The sequence below is a fragment of the Marmota flaviventris genome, chromosome 15, assembly GCF_047511675.1.
Source record: "Marmota flaviventris isolate mMarFla1 chromosome 15, mMarFla1.hap1, whole genome shotgun sequence".
Taxonomy (NCBI): Eukaryota; Metazoa; Chordata; class Mammalia; order Rodentia; family Sciuridae; genus Marmota; species Marmota flaviventris.
Genome location: NC_092512.1, coordinates 70714124 through 70733981, shown reverse-complemented (window position 1 = coordinate 70733981; position 19858 = coordinate 70714124). Strand labels below are relative to the sequence as shown.

Below are 19858 nucleotides of genomic sequence, written 5' to 3'. Positions count from 1 at the left end.
TTAGTCACAGCAACAACCCCATTATTTGTACCAATTTCTGTTTTAGTCAGGTTTTTCACTACTGTGACCAAAGGACCTGACCAGAACAATTGCAGAAGAGGAACAATTTATTTGGGGACTCACAGTTTCAGTGGTATCTGTCCATAGACACTTTACCACTCATCTTTTTAAATTGTTTATCCAACATTTCCTCCACTTTGATGTCTATGGCATCAATTATTGAAGTGTTATAAACTTTGGGGGGTATCTTATTACTTTGTAGTTTTATATTACCTATATTTCTATGTTGATATTTGCACATCTGCTGGGATGATTATTTCTTCTATTGTTATATGAGGGACATTTTAGTAACCTGTTTTTGTCCTACTATATGCCCCAGGCTGGGCAAGTATCTAAGTGTCAACACTTTCACTCAATGTGATCTCACTGCTCTATTTCGTCTCTTGCTCCATTTTGAGAGGTAATAATCACCAGCAACTGGGGCCACTTAAGAACCGAGAACCATACTAGTAACCCTTTTAAAACTTCTCCACGTGCAAAATGAGAATTATGATTTAGAATATCCTGAAAAATTAAGCATTAAAGAAAGTAAAATTACTATTAAATTATATAGAGCATTAACAGGAAGAAGAAAAAAGCAGAAAATTTAAAAAAATAAATGGGACGATAGAAATGAAGGTGATATAAGGGAAAAAAGAGAAACAAAAGTTGAGAGTATACTTGTGAACAGAAGGAAAAGTGAGAAAGAATAATTCTAAATAACGCTTTGAAACATTAAAATAAATACATAAAATTGGATTAAGGAATATACTTTCAAATAATAAAGGTGACCCATCGAATCAATACACAAGATAATATCTGTCAAATCAGTAACTGACATTAAAGCGTTATTCCATGTTAAGCTATTTGAGATCAAGAGACTTCTTATTAGTCTTCCCTGATTTGGACTCCATCCAGTTTTGGGAGGCTTAGTTAATACCCATACTCCTCAGCTTTACCTCTGTATTTTTCTGGGCATGTGGTAGCAAACTTACCAGCCCACTTCTGATTCAAATCTAAGAGTCTCCCTTTATTTTTTGGTGTGTGTAAGCATCTGATAACTTTCTGGAGGGTCAAAGGACACAACCCCTAATTTCCTGTGGCTTAAAAGTCAGGTCTCTCCCTGGTTGGGAATATAGTCCATAGAAATATTTCATGTACCCAGATTTGTCGAAACAGGTGTGAACTCACATGTGTAGATTTCAGGGTACTGTGGAGTTTGGTGCCCTATGGTAGAGGTATGGCAGTCCAGCAATCGTAGTACTGGGTGCTCTGTTGGAGGCAAGGGCAGCTGCCCCCAACTGGTTCATACATGTCAGTGGGCAGCATCTGGGCATGCTTAGCATTGACTGGGGAGCTCAAGTCTGCAGGCCACCTGTGGTAGGGGGGGCATGTTGCACTGCCAAGGCCATAGTAGGAGGTTTCTGCTGGATACTGGGGGTTTCATGGCTTTTTCAGCTGACAGGACACACTGTTATCGGGCCCATGTCTGGGCATACTTGGCAGAGGCCAGCATCTGTGGGGCACCTGGCACTATTGTGATCCAGGTAGATTTGCTGCACCTTATGGATCTCTGGCCAGCAGCTGCGGCACTTGCTGCTCCCATGGTGCTACATACCTTTAGAGTGACTCTCTGTTCTGCTCCACCCTCCTCCTCTTGTCTGGAGTGGGAGAATGGGGCTTGGCAACCTTCAGCTAGCAGCAATCCCTCTACAGATTACTGAGACAACCATTTCAAAGGTACTGCCTATGATAATATTCGCTGCCATCTGTAAATGGGATGAAGCTGTATAGATTTAATTCCTTCTAAGAGGGCAGTCTTAGGTGTGGTCTCTACAGGATGGCTGCCCAGCACTGTTTTCCACCAACAATTTGAGATAAGCTGTGCACGTCTCACTCACTAAATGGCTTTTCAGCTCCTGCTCTGACTTAATTTGATCTGGCTTTCTTTTCTCCTGTTTCTGAAGTTAGCTTGCCAACTTGGCCTCTCTCTCTTTTTCTCTGTAACCCCTCCCTTCAGCCCACTCTGGTCAGGATTTGAGGTTAACAAATTCTTTCCTATTTTCTGTCCCAGTTTCCAGAATTTCCAAGTCCCTCCAAGTCTCTGACTGTCCAGTATTGTGTCTGGGCACATGCCTTCTCTCACTCACCTCACTGATGAACTCTGATCAGCTGTCCTCTCACGGCTTCAATTATAGACTTCAGAGGAGTCAAATGGGCTGCCTAGTTCTCTCCACCGTTTTCTCCAATTGAATCACTCTTCGTGTCTTCAAGATCCAGCCAATTTGTCTTGCTTTTCTTCTCACATTCAATAGAACTGGACCATCTTACAGAACCACCAAGAATTTTCTGTTAGTTTATGAAGAGAGTTATTATTTTCTAGATGTAGAGGAGACATAGTAATGGCCCAGAATGGCAAATAACTACAGAAAATGTCATTTCCAAAATTTCTTAGAACCATAATGCTTGGTGATTACTAAAGTGATTCTTATTTTCCTCTGTCCCCTCCATAAAACTGTTAGTAAGTTTTCCCCTATTTGGAAGGCTTTTTCTAATTTAACTATCATTAAAATGTAGTTTTAAATATTTCTAAACTACGAGATAACTAGAGAAGCCTCTTAGGTTTTATAAACCAATTTGGAGATTACTGATCTAAAAATATGGTAGAAATTAGACATATGTTCTTCAGAATTATTTCTGGCTGGCCTTCATGTTCTTGCTATATCAATATTTGTTTGGACACTTTTATAGATGTCTATCCTTTTGATCTGACATTGACTTATTCAACAAGTATTTGTAGAACACTTTTCATGTTATTGTTCTTGCTGCTAGGTGCCAGCAAGAAAGACACAGTGCCTGCCTTCATAAAGCATTAGCATCCAGCAAGAATCTAGATAGAATACAGGTTCAATGAAAGCAGGGATTTTTTTTTTCTGTGTTGCTTATAATGTATCCCAGGTATATCTATGATAGTGTAAACATCAATTGAATGTTAAATGAGTAAATGATGAACACTAATTACATGTGTGTTGAATGTTATGGGAAAAAAAAGGTCCAGGTGTTGTGAAGCATATCTTAATAGTAGGCCTTCTCTGGGGGTTATATAGAATTAGTCCTCCTGAAAACATAGACAGCCATCTCTTTAAAAGTAGTTATTGCAGGTTTAGTTAGCAATCATCACTTGGTTCCCACTCAGACCCTCCTTTGTTCATGGAGGCTTGAACCACCTCAGAATTTTCAGCATTGATTTCTATAAATAAGAAATTAGAAAAATTGCTTAATAACACCATATGTTTATAAAAAATAAATTTTTAAAAAATCACAGTTTAACACTGCTGATTTGTGTTTCTTGCTTCTTCCCTGCCTGCTCCCCCCCATCCCATTTTCTTTTCTGACTTGCAGATGAAGGGGCCTCTATGCACCCTTGTGACGATACCTACTGTGGCCCTTTCCCAGAATCTGAGCCAGAAGTGAAGGCTGTAGCTAACTTCCTCCGAAAACACAGAAAGCACATTCGGGCTTACCTCTCCTTTCATGCATATGCTCAGATGTTGTTGTATCCCTATTCTTACAAATACGCAACAATCCCCAATTTTAACTGTGTGGTAAGTATTTGACCCTTTATAAATGTGTCAGACTTCATGCTTCCTTTCTGATGCTAAGTGCTATTGGTAATAGCAAACACATATTGTGTTTATTCTAAACTATTTGTTTCATATAATAACTCATTTATTCTTCATAACATTTCTTATCCCAATTTTTACAGATAAGAAAACTGAAACCCAGAGAGGTTAAATAATTACACTAAGAATACATAGTTACTAAACATCATAGTCAGCATTCAGCCCAAGTCTAGCTTCAGAGTTGTTGTTTTTAACCACCATACTGCTTCTCAAATGCAGTCATTTCAAGCCTATTTACATTCTTACCACAGGCTATACTGAAAAGGTCAGGATGGATTTGATTAGTATTACAGCTTTGGTCACATATGCAGGGCTGTAATTAACTTTATTGAGTCAATAATTGTTCATAAATTATAGTCTGACTCTCATTAATTAAAAGCAAGTTTTAATTTATAAGTGCTATTTGCTTAATGCTACTAAGTCTCTGGGCATGCATATGACAAGTTAGTACTAAGAATGAACAGACTTTCAGGCATAAGATTACTTGAAAATGAAAAAGCAGCATTCTCTTACTCCTTATCTCAGAAACCCAACAGACGATCCCCTACAGGACATAATACATTGTAAAATGAGTTCATTTTAGACCCTGTAGCATCTAAAGGTCTATAATGTTCAAAACCAAGAAAAACTAATAAATAGTGTTAGAATTCAGGATAGCAATGACCTTTGGGGAAGGGGGAGGGGTTCAGTGATTGAGAGGAGACACAGGGGTTGCCTGGTTAAATGCTTATTGTCTATTCTTTGACCTGAGATGGTGGTTACAGGAATGTATTCAATTTGGGATCACTTGTTGTGCTATGAAATTAAAATCTGTGTATTCTTCACTATGTATGTTTGAGGGGTTTTAACTCCTGACACCAAATGTGTGGTGTCTTTTCCAACATCACTCCTCCAACTGAGTGTCCAGTTTGATTCAGTTCTGACACCTACCTCCCAGGATTAGCATCAGACTCCACAGGTTAAGGACTCAGTCCCACAAGACTATTCCCACTTCAGACACCAGCTACAAGCAGTAGGTATTCAACTTATTCACACTTCTGTTCAACTTGGCTAAAGAGCTCCAGGTTCCCACCACCTCCTCCTTGGTTTTGATAATTCACTAGAAGGACTCGCAGAGCTCAAGAAAGTGCTTTACTATTGCCAGTTTATTATAACATGCACAGTTCAGGAAGGACACATGGAAGAGATGCATAAGACAAGGTGTAGGATAGAGGCAGGGAGTCACAGAGCTTCCTTAGCTCCTCAGGGCACCACCTTATTAGCTCTCCAATGTTCTCACCAACCTTGAATCAGTTCTCCCATTTTATAGGGAACTTTATGGGATTTCATTACATAGGCACATTGGTGGTTGAACTCAGTTTCTGGACATTCTCCCTTCTTCAGAGGTTAGGAAATATAGTTGAAATTGCCAACGCTCTGGTTGCATGGTTTGGCTTTCTGGTACTAGCCCCTAACCTGAAATTTTCTGGGGGGCTCAGCCACCAATCATCTCACTAGTATGTAAAGGACACTCTTATCATTCTGGACACCAAGGGTTTTAGGAGCTGTATGTCAGGAACCAGGGACAAAGACCAAATGATTTTTATTGTGTTACTTTCATATATATACTTGAATGAAAAGTTTTATGAAAGATAAGCATTTCCTTTTTCCTTATACCTTAAACTTCAAATACTATACAAACTGCTTGGAGTTTCAGGAATTCCTGATATAGATGTCCAAGCCCTAGAAGGAGTAGGGGACCTGAGAGGCCAGAAGAGAGCAAGGGAAACCTTTTATTCCGTCAAAAGGCAATTTTGTTCTTGGCATTCCAAGAATTCTGAGCAAATTACTTCTGTTTAGAAATATTGTAAGGATAATAATTGTACTCTATAGTACTATTCTTCAGCTGCTCTGTGGGTCAAATAGTCTTTCTTTTTGTTGTTGCTGCTGCTACACCTTTGTTTATACTGACCTGGCTCCCAAACAACCATTTGTATATTATGTTTAGCCCTTTTTGAGCACAGTGTCTATATTCTTATAATATATGATGTGGACTATGCAAAATATAAAAATTATGAGATGAGAAATATTATCAATATTTTAAATGTAACTTCTTATCATGAGTTTAGCCTATTTTAGTTTTGTCTTGAATTGGTGGATGTGGCATAGAATAGATCAATGGTTTTCAACAAAGGATGCATCTGCCTCCCAATGGATGTTCAGCAATGTCTGGAGATATTTTTCACTGTTACAGCAATGGAAGATGCAATTTGGCATCTGGTGGGTTGAGGCCAAGATACTGCCTGCCAAACATCCTACAGCCCCCCACAGCAAAGATTTATTCAGCCCAAAAATCAATAGTGCTATTGTTGAGAAATCCTTGAGGCAGTTAAATATAACCTAAATCACTAAAACTAAGATTAAAAATTCTCAAACTAGGCAATCCCTGTATATTAACCAGAAGCCATTAAATTTTATCAAAATTGTTCAAAACATTTTATCCGTCTGAGTCTTTGTTTCTGATAATATTTTTAACACATTCATCAAGTTGCTTTAAATATGGAAATATTTGAAAAATATATATACTCCTTACTTAGCTGAGGACCAATAAGCAAGACTAAGGTCCTTTTGGACAATCAGAGAGAAGAGAAAGAAGGAATCACTTTATTCTTTCAAATAGGTATCTAGCTGTGCCTCCCTGAAAAATAATTCTTGGGGAAAAATTGATGAAATTTCCACTTTTTGTAGATAGAGCATATCCAAACCCCTAATCAACTTGCACCTGTACTCAAATGACAGAAATACATTGAGTCAAATTTTAATACCATACATAAGCTTTGTGTATACAGTCAAAGTGGCTCTCTCTCTCTCTCTCTCTCTCTCTCTCTCTCTCTCTCTCTCTCTCTTTCTGTAATAGATGTTTTCCATGGGTTTAGTCATCTGAAATAATGAGGAACAAAAGTCTCCTGACCAGGAAAATGCAGTAATTTTCTAAATGTAAAAATATCTGCTCTTGCCATGGAATATTGCTAAGATCACTGGAGATGTTAAAATCTTAGAACATTCTCCATAAAGATACCTCATTATGGTGTTTGCATTCCTTTTCTGTTGGCTCCTATGAGAAGAATGTCATCATCAGTGAGATCAATAATATATAGTCTGCCAGCTCCTGAAGCCTGGTCCCTGAATATCCACAAAGGGTGGCATTTACTGCAAATACTGCTTTATTCATCCCTGAGCTGAATGAGGACAGCAACCTGAAGCTCAGTCCAAAACACACCACCATGTTATCCAGAGTTCTTCAATTAAAATATTAAATTATTCATAGGCAAATTGAAACAGGAGAGTTTTGTACTGGTTTCAACATGCTTCTTTTCCTCTCACTTGTCATACAATACTTTCCTAACTCCTGGTTGAAATTAGTGCTTTTATATCATTTGAAAATGTTTTTAAGGACATTCAATATCAGTCTCACTTGTGTTTGAATATCCACCTTTTAGGATTTTGATTGGGTTGAGTATTTTTTCCCGACTAGGAAGAGTTCCACCTTAGAATTTCTGCATCATAGCAGTACCTGACTAAGCCTGTGAGAGTCTGAGTAACCTTAGAAGTCATGAAGCACTCTGAAATTGATGTTCTCATCCCAGTAAGGATAAACACATCGCGTAAGAGAGGTCTTTCTTGCTTGATGGTTTCCTAATTGATCCAGATGTGCTTTAAATACCTTGTACATATCCACTGAAATATATGCTTAAGAATCAATATAGTTGTCTAAATACTCTTGCAGACTTATGCTTATTCAACATTCATATGAGAAATATTGATTAAGCATCTGTTATACACAAGCACATTGTGAAGGATCTGATATGATCTATGATTAAGACTGACATTATCCTTCCTCTGTCAAACATTTTGTAATTTATAGGAAGAGATGTCCCTGAACAAAAGGGAAGAGGAAAGGACACTACATCAGCTCAGAAAATATGGGTACTTATCCTAGCTCCACTTGCTATGTAACTTTAGCTTACACGTGTAATTTCACTGAGCCTTCCTTTTCTCATCTGTAAAATAGAAATACTATCGATCTCTAGTTGGTTGTGAAATCAATCAGGTGAAATGATGTGTTCTAAAATATGTTGCAAATGTATCTTGTGACATGTATCTTGTGACATGAACAATATAATATTATTAAATATTAATAATAACTGATGTACCCATCGTTATTCTTTGTGTTGGTGGCCCAGAAGCCTTAAGAAACATGCCAGTGTTTCTAGAAGTTTCAGTGTAACAATGTAAGTGTTATAACTTCTTCATTTCCCCTCCTAGGAATCTGCAGCTTATAAAGCAGTGAAAGCACTTCGATCAGTATATGGAGTACGGTACAGATATGGGCCTGCCTCCAGAACATTGTGTAAGTTTCCTGTGTACTTGTATTAAAATCACCTCTCTTGAACCAATATCCTGTATCATGACTTCTCTTTAAAAAGCAGAGAGTGTATTCTCTCTAGAGTGAAATTTGTGACTATCAAATTAGCCAAGGAAAATGGAGAGAGTTTATATCTGATTAGTTTTACACAGCTTGACAGAAATCGCTGTACCAATTTAAACAAATCCTAAGCAGAGAATATGCTAAACATGCAGTAATGACTGCAAGTTGAATTGAGATCTTATGATAGTAGAAAGTACCAAAACAGGCTCCTTAAGCAATTACGACTACCGTAAGGGTGGAAATGGGCCTCATGAAGATAATGAAGTAAGAATTCCAGCTTACAACAGTTTCCCCTTTTTTCGTTTCCTTCACTATTCTTGTTCTGAAATACTATTTCCTATATAGCATCTTAGCTGAATTCTCCTTTTAAAAGTGATTTTAAAGTATTTCCTCTCTTCTATGAAGCAAAAAGCAACCGGGTATATGGGAAGAACCAGAACAAAGAACTGTAAGATGTGGATTCTAGTCCTAAATCTTCCAGGTGTGTCATCCTGGCCAAGATATTTATTAATGCTGGGCTTCAGCTTCTACAACAGTAACATGAAGAATGAGACTTGATCATTTCTCATGGCCTTTCAAATTCTAAAATTTATTGACTCTATGACAGATGAGAATCACATAGAGCTGAATGTCTTCGTGTGCCTATGATGGCAAACACATGCAGTAGGGATGTGTACAGATAGTAGCATTTGGTGATGCTCCTCAGTAAGGCAGCAAATTTCTTCTTGATGTCTTTTAATCTGCCCGTCATTAACATCTTGCCCCTCGGTTTCTTCAGCCTTCAGAACAACAGCTTGGTTTGTCAATTAGCATTGCTTATCAAATAAGCTTGTCCTAACAATGACACAAGCATTAATAGATTTTTTTGAGATCATTTTATAAGTGTTTTCCAATCATTATCCTGAAAGGGGGAAAATAATATTTTTTTAAAATTCACATTACCAACTAATATCAACATAATACATATAATAACATAATTAAAACATTAATTTTTTAAAACAAATCTTATTAACAGTTCACCTTGTCAGCTTGGAATAAAGGCACAGTCATAGTGTTATATTTACCAAGAACAATCTGTTGCCATAGAAATGAGGCTGTCACATCACCATGATGTAACTGTTGGCACATATTGTCTCTGACTTTGGCTAATATGACTACTGTTTGTAGTTCCAATGTACTCTAACCAGAGGACACTAAAGCCACAGTTTATCTTCTGTCCTTGATAGAAGCACAAGGAATTTGAGAAATAGCCGATCCATTTAGTTGTCATCTTCACATAATGATTTCATCCTCACTTGTCCTGAGAAAAATAGCATAAATGTAATGCTGTTTGAGTAAATGAACATGTTTTGGAAATTTGATGATAATAATAATAGTGTTATAGCAAACTGAATCATATGTATTTCAGGAAAAAAGTATATGAATATTTTTCCATAAAACATTTTTTAATTTAATAAATGATTATTGAAGAGTCTATTGGACTAAACACTATGTATTAGGCACTGGGATGTAAAGATGTAAAATAATAACAGCTAATATTTCATAAGCACTTTCAAGTGATTTAGTATTTCATTTAATTACCACATCAACCTTAAGTAGCAGACATTAGCATCATTCCCTTTTTCTAAAAGGCACCTGAGGCACAGAGTAATCACAAGGTAGGTAGTAGGACTGGACACAGTCCTCTTTAGTGCCTGTGTTTCCAGTCCATACTAAAATGGTGGAATGTGTGAGGTCATAGGAACTAGAAGGAGAGGGATGCCAGGATGGATTGTCAGCTATGTTAAGGGGAAAACAAAAACCAAAAAAGGAGAATAAACATGTGGACATGATCACCCTTCAAGAATAAAGTTTGGGAGCTGGGGTTGTGGCTCAGGGGTAGAACGCCTGCCTTAAATGTGTGAGGCTCTGGGTTTGATCCTCATCACCACATAAAAATAAATAAAAGTTTAAAAAATAAATGAAGTTTTATAGGTGGATAGAAGCAAGAACCAGCAAGAAAGATATAAGGATTAGACGCAACATATATAGATTTTCTTTTAAGTTATCAAGCACAAAAAAAAAAAAAAGAAGAAGAAGAAAAAGAGGATGGTAACCAAGAGTATATAGCAGGATCATGAGAAGAAAGGGGTCCTTGAGCATTTATTTGGGTTGATGCAGATGCAAGAGAAAGAAAATGTGTGAATGAAACAAAGGGATCCTCCCTTTATACAGACAATAATAATAAATGGTATCAAGAGATGACCCATGTAAAAGATATTTAGCATGACTTTCTCTGAGCTAAGAGAAAGCTTAGAGGGCTCTGAGGTCAACAAAGGAGCCAATGGAGCCGTCATCTAGAATATGGGGGTCAGTGGTAAAGTGATGGGTGGGACAAGAAGAGAATGGGGAGTGCCAGTAAGTGCAGGACTATGAAAAAACAGCACAGAGCAGCACTGGGAGCAGAAGACGACTTTGGTGATCAGGCAGTATGATTTTATAGAATACCTGTTCATCAAAGATGAATCATCTCACTGCCCTACCTGGAGTGACAGCAGGGGGACTGGGCCAGAAGTTCAACAACAGCAAAGCAAAGGCAGAAAAAATACAGGAAGGAGGCATATGAGGGGTCTGGTGAGAAAGCTAGTAAATTGCCCCTGAATGGAAACCACAAGAAAGGCAGGGAGAATCTGAAAACTACAAGCTTATGTAAAGACAAGGGACAAGTTCAGCAAGCCTGGAAAAAGAGGGGAAGTGGAAGAAATGAAAGAGGGGAACAGAATTTTAATATTCAAGACCTTGGAAGTAGAGAAGAATTGAGTGATAAGAACAAAAATATTTTAATTTTAATATTTTTTTAAAAGCCCACAGCGTAGGTTGTTTTATTGGTGAATAAAGTGAAGGTGAAGATAAACATTATTGGAATTGAGGTTGAGAAATTTTGAGGTCATCATACTGGCATAGCATTAATACTCAGGTTAGATCTTCAAAGCTGATAGCAGGTATGATTTATAAGCTCCATGAGCTGGATGCCAAAGAACTACTGTTAAATCATTCTTATAGAAATGGTATTTCATTGGAAGGATTTAGTATATCTTACTAAGCAATATATATATAATTTTGAAATTATGCAGATTCTTTAGTGAGGATAATCTTTTCTTTTTTTAAACTTTCAGATGTAAGTTCTGGTAGCTCAATGGATTGGGCTTACAAAAATGGAATACCCTATGCATTTGCCTTTGAACTACGTGACACTGGGCATTTTGGATTTTTACTCCCAGAGATGCTCATCAGACCTACCTGTACAGAGACCATGCTGGCTGTGAAGAATATCACAATGCACCTGCTAAAAAAGTGTCCCTGATAGGACTCCAGGGTCAGGTCAACAACCAAAGAGAGAGCTGATTTTCACCAAAGGCTGCTTGGCACTGGGTTGAAATTGTTTTTAAAGAGAAGGGCAACCTTTTAGAATGAACATAACTATGGACTTTAAAAGGATTTTCTTAGTGCAATTTGATACTTTGTAATAATACAAAATGGTAAAATTTAGGGCATAGCCTAGCTTGTTATAAGAAAAAGCATCTAGCTGGGCATGGTGGTGCATACTTGTAATCCCAGCTACTAAGGAGGCTGAGGCAGGAGGATTGCAAGTTCAAGGCTAGCTGGGAAACTTAGCAAGATCTGTTTCAAAATAAATTTTTCTTAAAAAGGATGGAGAGTATATCTCAGTGATAGAGCACTTGCTTAGCATGTGTGAGACTCTGGGTTCAATCCCCAGTATTGCAAAAGAAAAAGCATCCATTTTATGTCTCTTTAGAGTCTTGATTACAGGGAATGTTTTCAAATTCCTTTGTCTCAAGAAATGTACAAATAAATCATGGCTTTAGCTTCAATAAATGTCAGGCCCTCGTAAGACCTAGTTTAATAATGATATTTAATTACTTGGTTCTCATTTGAAATAGAAATTTTTAAAATGGAAAGAACACACAATTTTTTTAATATACCAAACACACAATCTTTCAAAACCTTAGATTATTTGCTTTCTCTTCACCTGGTATTAGTGTACCATATATCTATAAAAACACAGCAAAATAAAGCAACTTATGTTTAGACTCTGAGAATGCCACTCAAAAAAAAAAATAGAATAAATATTCATTGAGGTGTCAGACACAGAGTTAGGATCTTTACACTAACAATTTCATTTCTCACAATACCTATTTCAGATAAGGAAATCAAGGCTTAGAAAGGTAACATAGCCTTTCATTTCTAAGAAGAAGACAGGAACAGTATCTGGACTGCTGGAAATAACTAAAATTTATGGACAAAATTCAATTTTTTAAATCATCTTACAATCATCCTACTATAAAGCAAGGAAATCTCAGGCCAGGCATTGAGTGAAGATAGAAACCTAGAAAAGTAAGCGGTACAATGTTATCCTAAAAGCATTTGTCAAACCAGCTGAGTACAGACTCTTGATATTCAGCATTTTGAGGAATGAACAAAGCCCAAATGCACTTCAAGTTGGGAACTTGAATATGTTCTTTTCCTACCAGAACTATGGGTTGTACCTTCCATGTCAGAAAAGTACTTCATATTCCTTTTAATGGACCCCAGAGAAAACTGACCATTTCAAATTTTGGCAAGAGTGGAGTCAAGGGAAATCACCACTGAGAATTTGGAACCATACATCAGCCTTCACACAGGTTCATGGCCCAGATTCAGACTTTGTAAATAGTCTGATAAACCTCTAGCCAAGAATTTAATGCAGATTAATCCCAGAATGGTAATACGCATAAGCATTTGGTAAAAGCAAATGCAAATCCTCTTAGAGGATTTATCTGACCAAGATGTATCATGAACACCACCAGGATAAAGGAATAGGCCTAAAAACTTCCAGAGGGAAGAAAGAGACCCCAGACAAAGGAATGAGGACTTGAGTAGCACCACCAAACTTGAAGCACCACCAAAACTTGATGATGATAGAAAAATGCCTTCAGAGTTCTGAGAAAAAAGTCATACATACAAATCTATACCCAAGGAAACTATTGATGGAAAATGAAGGTAGGCTGTAGGATAAGTGAGGTCTTTTATAATTTACCTTTCTCAGGAAACTCCTAGAGGATATGCTCTATCACAAAGAAAGAGCAAACCAAGAGAAAGATGTAGAATCCAAGAATAGGGTGAATACAGCACAGGAGAAAGGAATGGGGAAAAATATCAAGATGATTATGAAGGAAAAGATGCCTAGAACAACTTGGAGTAGAAGGAGGAGGACTAAATACTTTTGTGAATATGAAGATAAAATGTGAAATGGGGAGAAAAATATGCTCAGAGGCAATTTTTATTTACATAGAGAACTGAGCAATTAATTCCTAATAAAAGCACAGAAAACCAAGCAAACAAAAGAAATGTTTTTAACTGGTGAAAATAAAGAATTATATATGAGAAGATATGGAATCCTAGTAATGCTATGTATCTTAGCTATAAATAATACTTACACAGTCAAAATAATGTTATAAATGTACAGGAAAGATAGGAAGAATGAAGTGCATGTGACAGGAGGTTATATAGGAAAGCTAAATCTTTGTCTTCCATGGAAGGAAGTCAATCTCGAAAGCTGAAAAATCAAGAAATATCTGTATAAGAATGTACCTTAGAAATAAGGAAGTAAATGTGAAAGGAAAGAACTAAAAAGATCAAAAATTTCGGGCCTAATGAAAGAGAATTGGGAGTGAGAAGAGAGAGAACGGAGAACTATTATTTTAACATAAGCCTTTCAATTAGGAAATACACATACTAAAGAGCATATCCCTTTTAAAGAAAAATGAAAATTTTAGAAAAACAAATTTTTAATTACTCACCAAATGATCTTTTTGATGTTTGTAAAATATATGCACATTGTTTCTATAACAATAATACCAAAATTAAAATTTTTTTAAATATTAAATGAGATTGTACAGGAGTATCTAGCACAAAAACCAAAATATTATAAACAATCAGAAAATATTTAGTTTGTCTATGTTTTGCCAACCTAATTTATTTATTATTTATTTTGTAGTAGCAGTGATATATTTGCAGAAATGGATCTCAGAGGCTTGGTCCTGCCAAAGAACAGTACACCTGAGAATTTAAACTTCACTTGACCCCATCTAGTAATATGCATTCAGAAATGGTCAGGAGGTAGTGGGTACTATAATACTTATTTTTGCCAGTAGACTAGGCAAGTCAAAATGTCCACAAAAATCAGAGGGCTGGAGGCTTTTAAAAATTCCCAAGAATGGAAAGATGCTATTTCTCAAAGGATGTGACAAGATGCATATCAACCAGCTGGTGTCATCTGGTGACTTTCATGGATCCTCAATGCCAGGAAACTTTTCACTTTGGCCAGGAGCATGTCACAGTTCCTAGTTTGTTAGCAACCTGTATCAGATTCTTTGCTGGTGTCTATTGATGACTTTCCATCAAACATCACCCCTGTGACAACCAAATAAAAGTCAACTTTTGGGTATTCAGGGTGGAAAAAAGTCAAAGAATTTATAGATAACTCTCCAAGTTCTTTTGTCAGTACATTACTCACCTCCATCCTTATTAAACCCTATTGTTTTTTTTAATTTTATTTATTTATTTATTTATTCTAATCAGTTATACTTGACCGCAGAATGCCCTTTGATTCATTGTACACAAATGGAACACAACTTTTGATTTCTCTGATTGTACCCAAAGTAGGGACACAACATTCATGCAATTATATATGTACCTAGGGTAATGATGTCTGTCTCATTCCACCATCTTTCCTACCCCCAGAACTAAAATTTATTTTATTTGTCCTTCCCTATCTCCCATAGCATAGGTGCTAAGAGTGTTTTTTATTTTTTTTTCAAAATCAAAATAAGGGTAACAAAATATAGAATTTGAATAATATACAAACTTCATGGAATATAGTTTATTATTTTTTTTTTTTTTAATTTTTTATTGTTGGCTGTTCAAAACATTACATAGTTCTTGATATATCATATTTCACAATTTGATTCAAGTGGGTTATGAGCTCCCATTTTTACCCCATATACAGATTGCAGAATCACGTCAGTTACACATCCATTGATTTACATATTGCCATACTAGTGTCTGTTGTATTCTGCTGTCTTTCCTATCCTCTACTATCCCCCCTCCCCTCCCCTCCCCTCCCCTCCCCTCTTCTCTCTCTGCCCCCTTTACTGACATTCGTTTGTCCCCCTTGTATTATTTTTCCCCTTCCCCTCACTTCCTCTTTTTTTTTTTTTTTTTTTTTCTGAATTCAGTAATTTATTGCTATACACTGGAAACTCCAGAGTTTTATTTCTTTTTTTTTTTTTTTTTTTTTTTTAATTTTTTATTGTTGGCTGTTCAAAACATTACATAGTTCTTGATATATCATATTTCACAATTTGATTCAAGTGGGTTATGAGCTCCCATTTTTACCCCATATACAGATTGCAGAATCACGTCAGTTACACATCCATTGATTTACATATTGCCATACTAGTGTCTGTTGTATTCTGCTGTCTTTCCTATCCTCTACTATCCCCCCTCCCCTCCCCTCCCCTCCCCTCCCCTCTTCTCTCTCTGCCCCCTTTACTGACATTCGTTTGTCCCCCTTGTATTATTTTTCCCCTTCCCCTCACTTCCTCTTGTATGTACTTTTGTATACCTCTGAGGGTCTCCTTCCATTTCCATGCATTTTCCCTTCTCTCTCCCTTTCCCTCCCACCTCTCATCCCTGTTTAATGTTAATCTTCTTCTCATGCTCTTCGACCCTACTCTGTTCTTAGCTACTCTCCTTATATCAAAGAAGACATTTGACATTTGTTTTTTAGGGATTGGCTAGCTTCACTTAGCATAATCTGCTCTAATGCCATCCATTTCCCTGTAAATTCTATGATTTTGTCATTTTTTAATGCAGAGTAATACTCCATTGTGTATAAATGCCACATTTTTTTTATCCATTCATCCATTGAAGGGCATCTAGGTTGGTTCCACAGTCTAGCTATTGTGAATTGTGCTGCTATGAACATCGATGTAGCAGTGTCCCTGTAGCATGCTCTTTTTAGGTCTTTAGGGAATAGACCGAGAAGGGGAATAGCTGGGTCAAATGGTGGCTCCATTCCCAGCTTTCCAAGAAATCTCCATACTGCTTTCCAAATTGGCTGCACCAATTTGCAGTCCCACCAGCAATGTACAAGTGTACCCTTTTCCCCACATCCTCGCCAGCACTTGTTGTTGTTTGACTTCATAATGGCTGCCAATCTAACTGGAGTGAGATGGTATCTTAGGGTGGTTTTGATTTGCATTTCTCTGACTGCTAGAGATGGTGAGCATTTTTTCATGTACTTGTTGATTGACTGTATGTCCTCCTCTGAGAAGTGTCTGTTCAGGTCCTTGGCCCATTTGTTGATTGGGTTGTTTGTTCTCTTATTGTCTAATTTTTTGAGCTCTTTGTATACTCTGGATATTAGGGCTCTATCTGAAGTGTGAGGAGTAAAGATTTGTTCCCAGGATGTAGGCTCTCTATTTACCTCTCTTATTGTATCTTTTGCTGAGAAAAAACTTTTTAGTTTGAGTAAGTCCCATTTGTTGATTCTAGTTATTAACTTTTGTGCTATGGGTGTCCTATTGAGGAATTTGGAGCCCGACCCCACCGACTGTAGATCGTAGCCAACTTTTTCTTCTATCAGACGGCGCGTCTCTGATTTGATATCAAGCTCCTTGATCCATTTTGAATTAACTTTTGTGCATGGCGAGAGAAAGGGATTCAGTTTCATTTTGTTGCATATGGATTTCCAGTTTTCCCAGCACCATTTGTTGAAGATGCTATCCTTCCTCCAATGCATGCTTTTAGACCCTTTATCAAATATAAGATAGTTGTAGTTTTGTGGATTGGTTTCTGTGTCCTCTATTCTGTACCATTGGTCCACCCGCCTGTTTTGGTACCAGTACCATGCTGTTTTTGTTACTATTGCTCTGTAATATAGTTTGAAGTCTGGTATCGCTATACCGCCTGATTCACACTTCCTGCTTAGCATTGTTTTTGCTATTCTGGGTCTTTTATTTTTCCATATGAATTTCATGATTGCTTTCTCTATTTCTACAAGAAATGCCGTTGGGATTTTGATTGGCATTGCATTAAACCTATAGAGAACTTTTGGTAATATCGCCATTTTGATGATGTTAGTTCTGCCTATCCATGAACAGGGTATATTTTTCCATCTTCTAAGATCTTCTTCTATTTCTCTCTTTAGGGTTCTGTAGTTTTCATTGTATAAGTCTTTCACCTCTTTTGTTAGGTTGATTCCCAAGTATTTTATTTTTTTTGAAGATATTGTGAATGGAGTGGTTGTCCTCATTTCCATTTCAGAGGATTTGTCGCTGATATACAGGAATGCCTTTGATTTATGCGTGTTGATTTTATATCCTGCCACTTTGCTGAATTCATTTATTAGCTCTAATAGTTTCTTTGTAGACCCTTTTGGGTCTGCTAGGTATAGAATCATGTCATCTGCAAATAGTGATAATTTAAGTTCTTCTTTTCCTATTTTGATGCCTTTAATTTCTTTCGTCTGTCTAATTGCTCTGGCCAGTGTTTCGAGAACTATGTTGAACAGAAGTGGTGAGAGAGGGCATCCCTGTCTTGTTCCAGATTTTAGAGGGAATGCCTTCAATTTTTCTCCATTCAGAATGATGCTAGCCTGAGGCTTAGCATAGATTGCTTTTACAATATTGAGGTATGTTCCTGTTATCCCTAGTTTTTCTAGAGTTTTGAACATAAAGGGATGCTGTACTTTGTCGAATGCTTTTTCCGCATCTATCGAGATGATCATATGGTTCTTATTTTTAAGTCTATTGATGTGGTGAATAACATTTATTGATTTCCGTATATTGAACCAGCCTTGCATCCCAGGGATGAATCCTACTTGATCATGGTGCACAATTTTTTTGATGTGCCTTTGTATCCGAGTGGCCAGAATTTTATTGAGGATTTTTGCATCTAGGTTCATTAGAGATATTGGTCTGTAGTTTTCTTTCTTTGAAGTGTCTTTGTCTGGTTTAGGTATCAGGGTGATGTTGGCCTCGTAGAATGAATTTGGAAGTTCTCCCTCTTTTTCTATTTCCCGAAGTAGCTTGAAAAGTATTGGTATTAGTTCCTCTTTAAAGGTTTTGTAAAACTCTGCTGTATACCCATCCGGTCCTGGGCTTTTCTTAGTTGGTAGTCTTTTGATGGTTTCTTCTATTTCCTCAATTGATATTGGTCTGTTTAGGTTGTCTATATCCTCCTGACTCAATCTGGGCAGATCATATGACTTAAGAAATTTATCTATGCCTTCACTATCTTCTAATTTATTGGAGTATAAGGATTCAAAATAATTTTTGATTATCTTCTGTATTTCTGAAGTGTCTGTTGTGATATTGCCTCTTTCATCCCGTATGTTAGTGATTTGAGTTCTCTCTCTTCTTCTCTTCGCTAGCATGGCTAAGGGTCTGTCGATTTTGTTTATTTTTTCAAAGAACCAACTTTTAGTTTTGTCAATTTTTTCAATTGTTTCTTTTGTTTCGATTTCATTGATTTCAGCTCTGATTTTAATTATTTCTTGCCTTCTACTTCTTTTGCTGTTGTTTTGCTCTTCTTTTTCTAGGATTTTGAGATGAAGTATGAGATCATTTATTTGTTGGTTTTTTCTTTTTTTAAGGAATGAACTCCAAGCAATGAATTTTCCTCTTAGAACTGCTTTCAATGTGTCCCATAGATTCCGATATGTTGTGTCTGTGTTTTCATTAATCTCTAAGAATTTTTTAATTTCCTCCTTGATGTCTTCTATAACCCATTGATCATTCAGTAACCTATTGTTCATTCTCCAAGTGATATATTCTTTTTCCTTCCTTCTTTTATCGTTGATTTTCAGTTCCATTCCATTATGATCAGATAGGATGCATGGTATTATCTCTACTCCTTTGTATTGTCTAAGAGTTTCCCTGTGACATAATATATGATCTATTTTTGAGAAGGATCCATGTGCTGCTGAGAAAAAAGTGTAACTGTTTGATGTTGGGTGGTATATTCTATATATGTCAATTAAATCTAGGTTATTAATTGTGTTATTGAGTTCTATAGTTTCCTTATTCAACTTTTGTTTGGAAGATCTGTCCAGTGGTGAGAGAGGTGTGTTGAAGTCTCCCATGATTATTGTATGGTGGTCTATTAGACTCTTGAACTTGAGAAGAGTTTGTTTGATGAACATAGCTGCACCATTGTTTGGGGCATATATATTTATGATTGTTATGTCTTGTTGGTGTATGGTTCCCTTGAGCAGTATGTAGTGTCCCTCTTTATCCCTTTTGATTAACTTTGGCTTAAAATCTATTTTATTTGATATGAGTATGGATACTCCTGCTTGTTTCCGAAGTCCATATGAGTGATATGATTTTTCCCAACCTTTCACCTTCAGCCTATGTATGTCTTTTCCTATCAAATGCGTCTCCTGTAGGCAGCATATTGTTGGGTCTTGTTTTGTGATCCATTCTACTAGCCTGTGTCTCTTAATTGGTGAGTTTAAGCCATTAACATTTAGGGTTATTATTGAGATATGGGTTGTTCTTCCAGCCATATTTGTTTATTTATGTTACTAAACATGGTTTGTTTTCCACTTTGATTATTTTCC

At 36.7% G+C, this 19858-nt stretch overlaps 1 protein-coding gene and 1 long non-coding RNA gene across 3 annotated transcripts in view; one reads left to right on the top strand and one right to left on the bottom strand.

Annotated features, from left to right (window-relative positions):
* Cpa6 (carboxypeptidase A6) overlaps positions 1–11533 on the top strand; it is a 293552-nt gene extending 282019 nt beyond the window's left edge. The window contains exons 9-11 of the mRNA XM_027932848.2: positions 3442–3644; positions 8028–8112; positions 11346–11533. Of these exons, the coding sequence (XP_027788649.2) occupies positions 3442–3644; positions 8028–8112; positions 11346–11533 (476 nt within the window). The remainder of the gene's footprint in view (positions 1–3441; positions 3645–8027; positions 8113–11345) is intronic.
* Positions 8773–19858, bottom strand: part of LOC139702048 (uncharacterized) — a 57255-nt gene continuing 46169 nt past the window's right edge. The window contains exons 4-5 of one of the 2 annotated variants that reach the window (XR_011704612.1): positions 9255–9490; positions 8773–9091 (exon numbers count right to left, since the gene is read on the bottom strand). This is a non-coding gene — a long non-coding RNA (uncharacterized lncRNA). The remainder of the gene's footprint in view (positions 9092–9254; positions 9491–19858) is intronic. The other variant, XR_011704613.1, reaches the window with a different exon arrangement.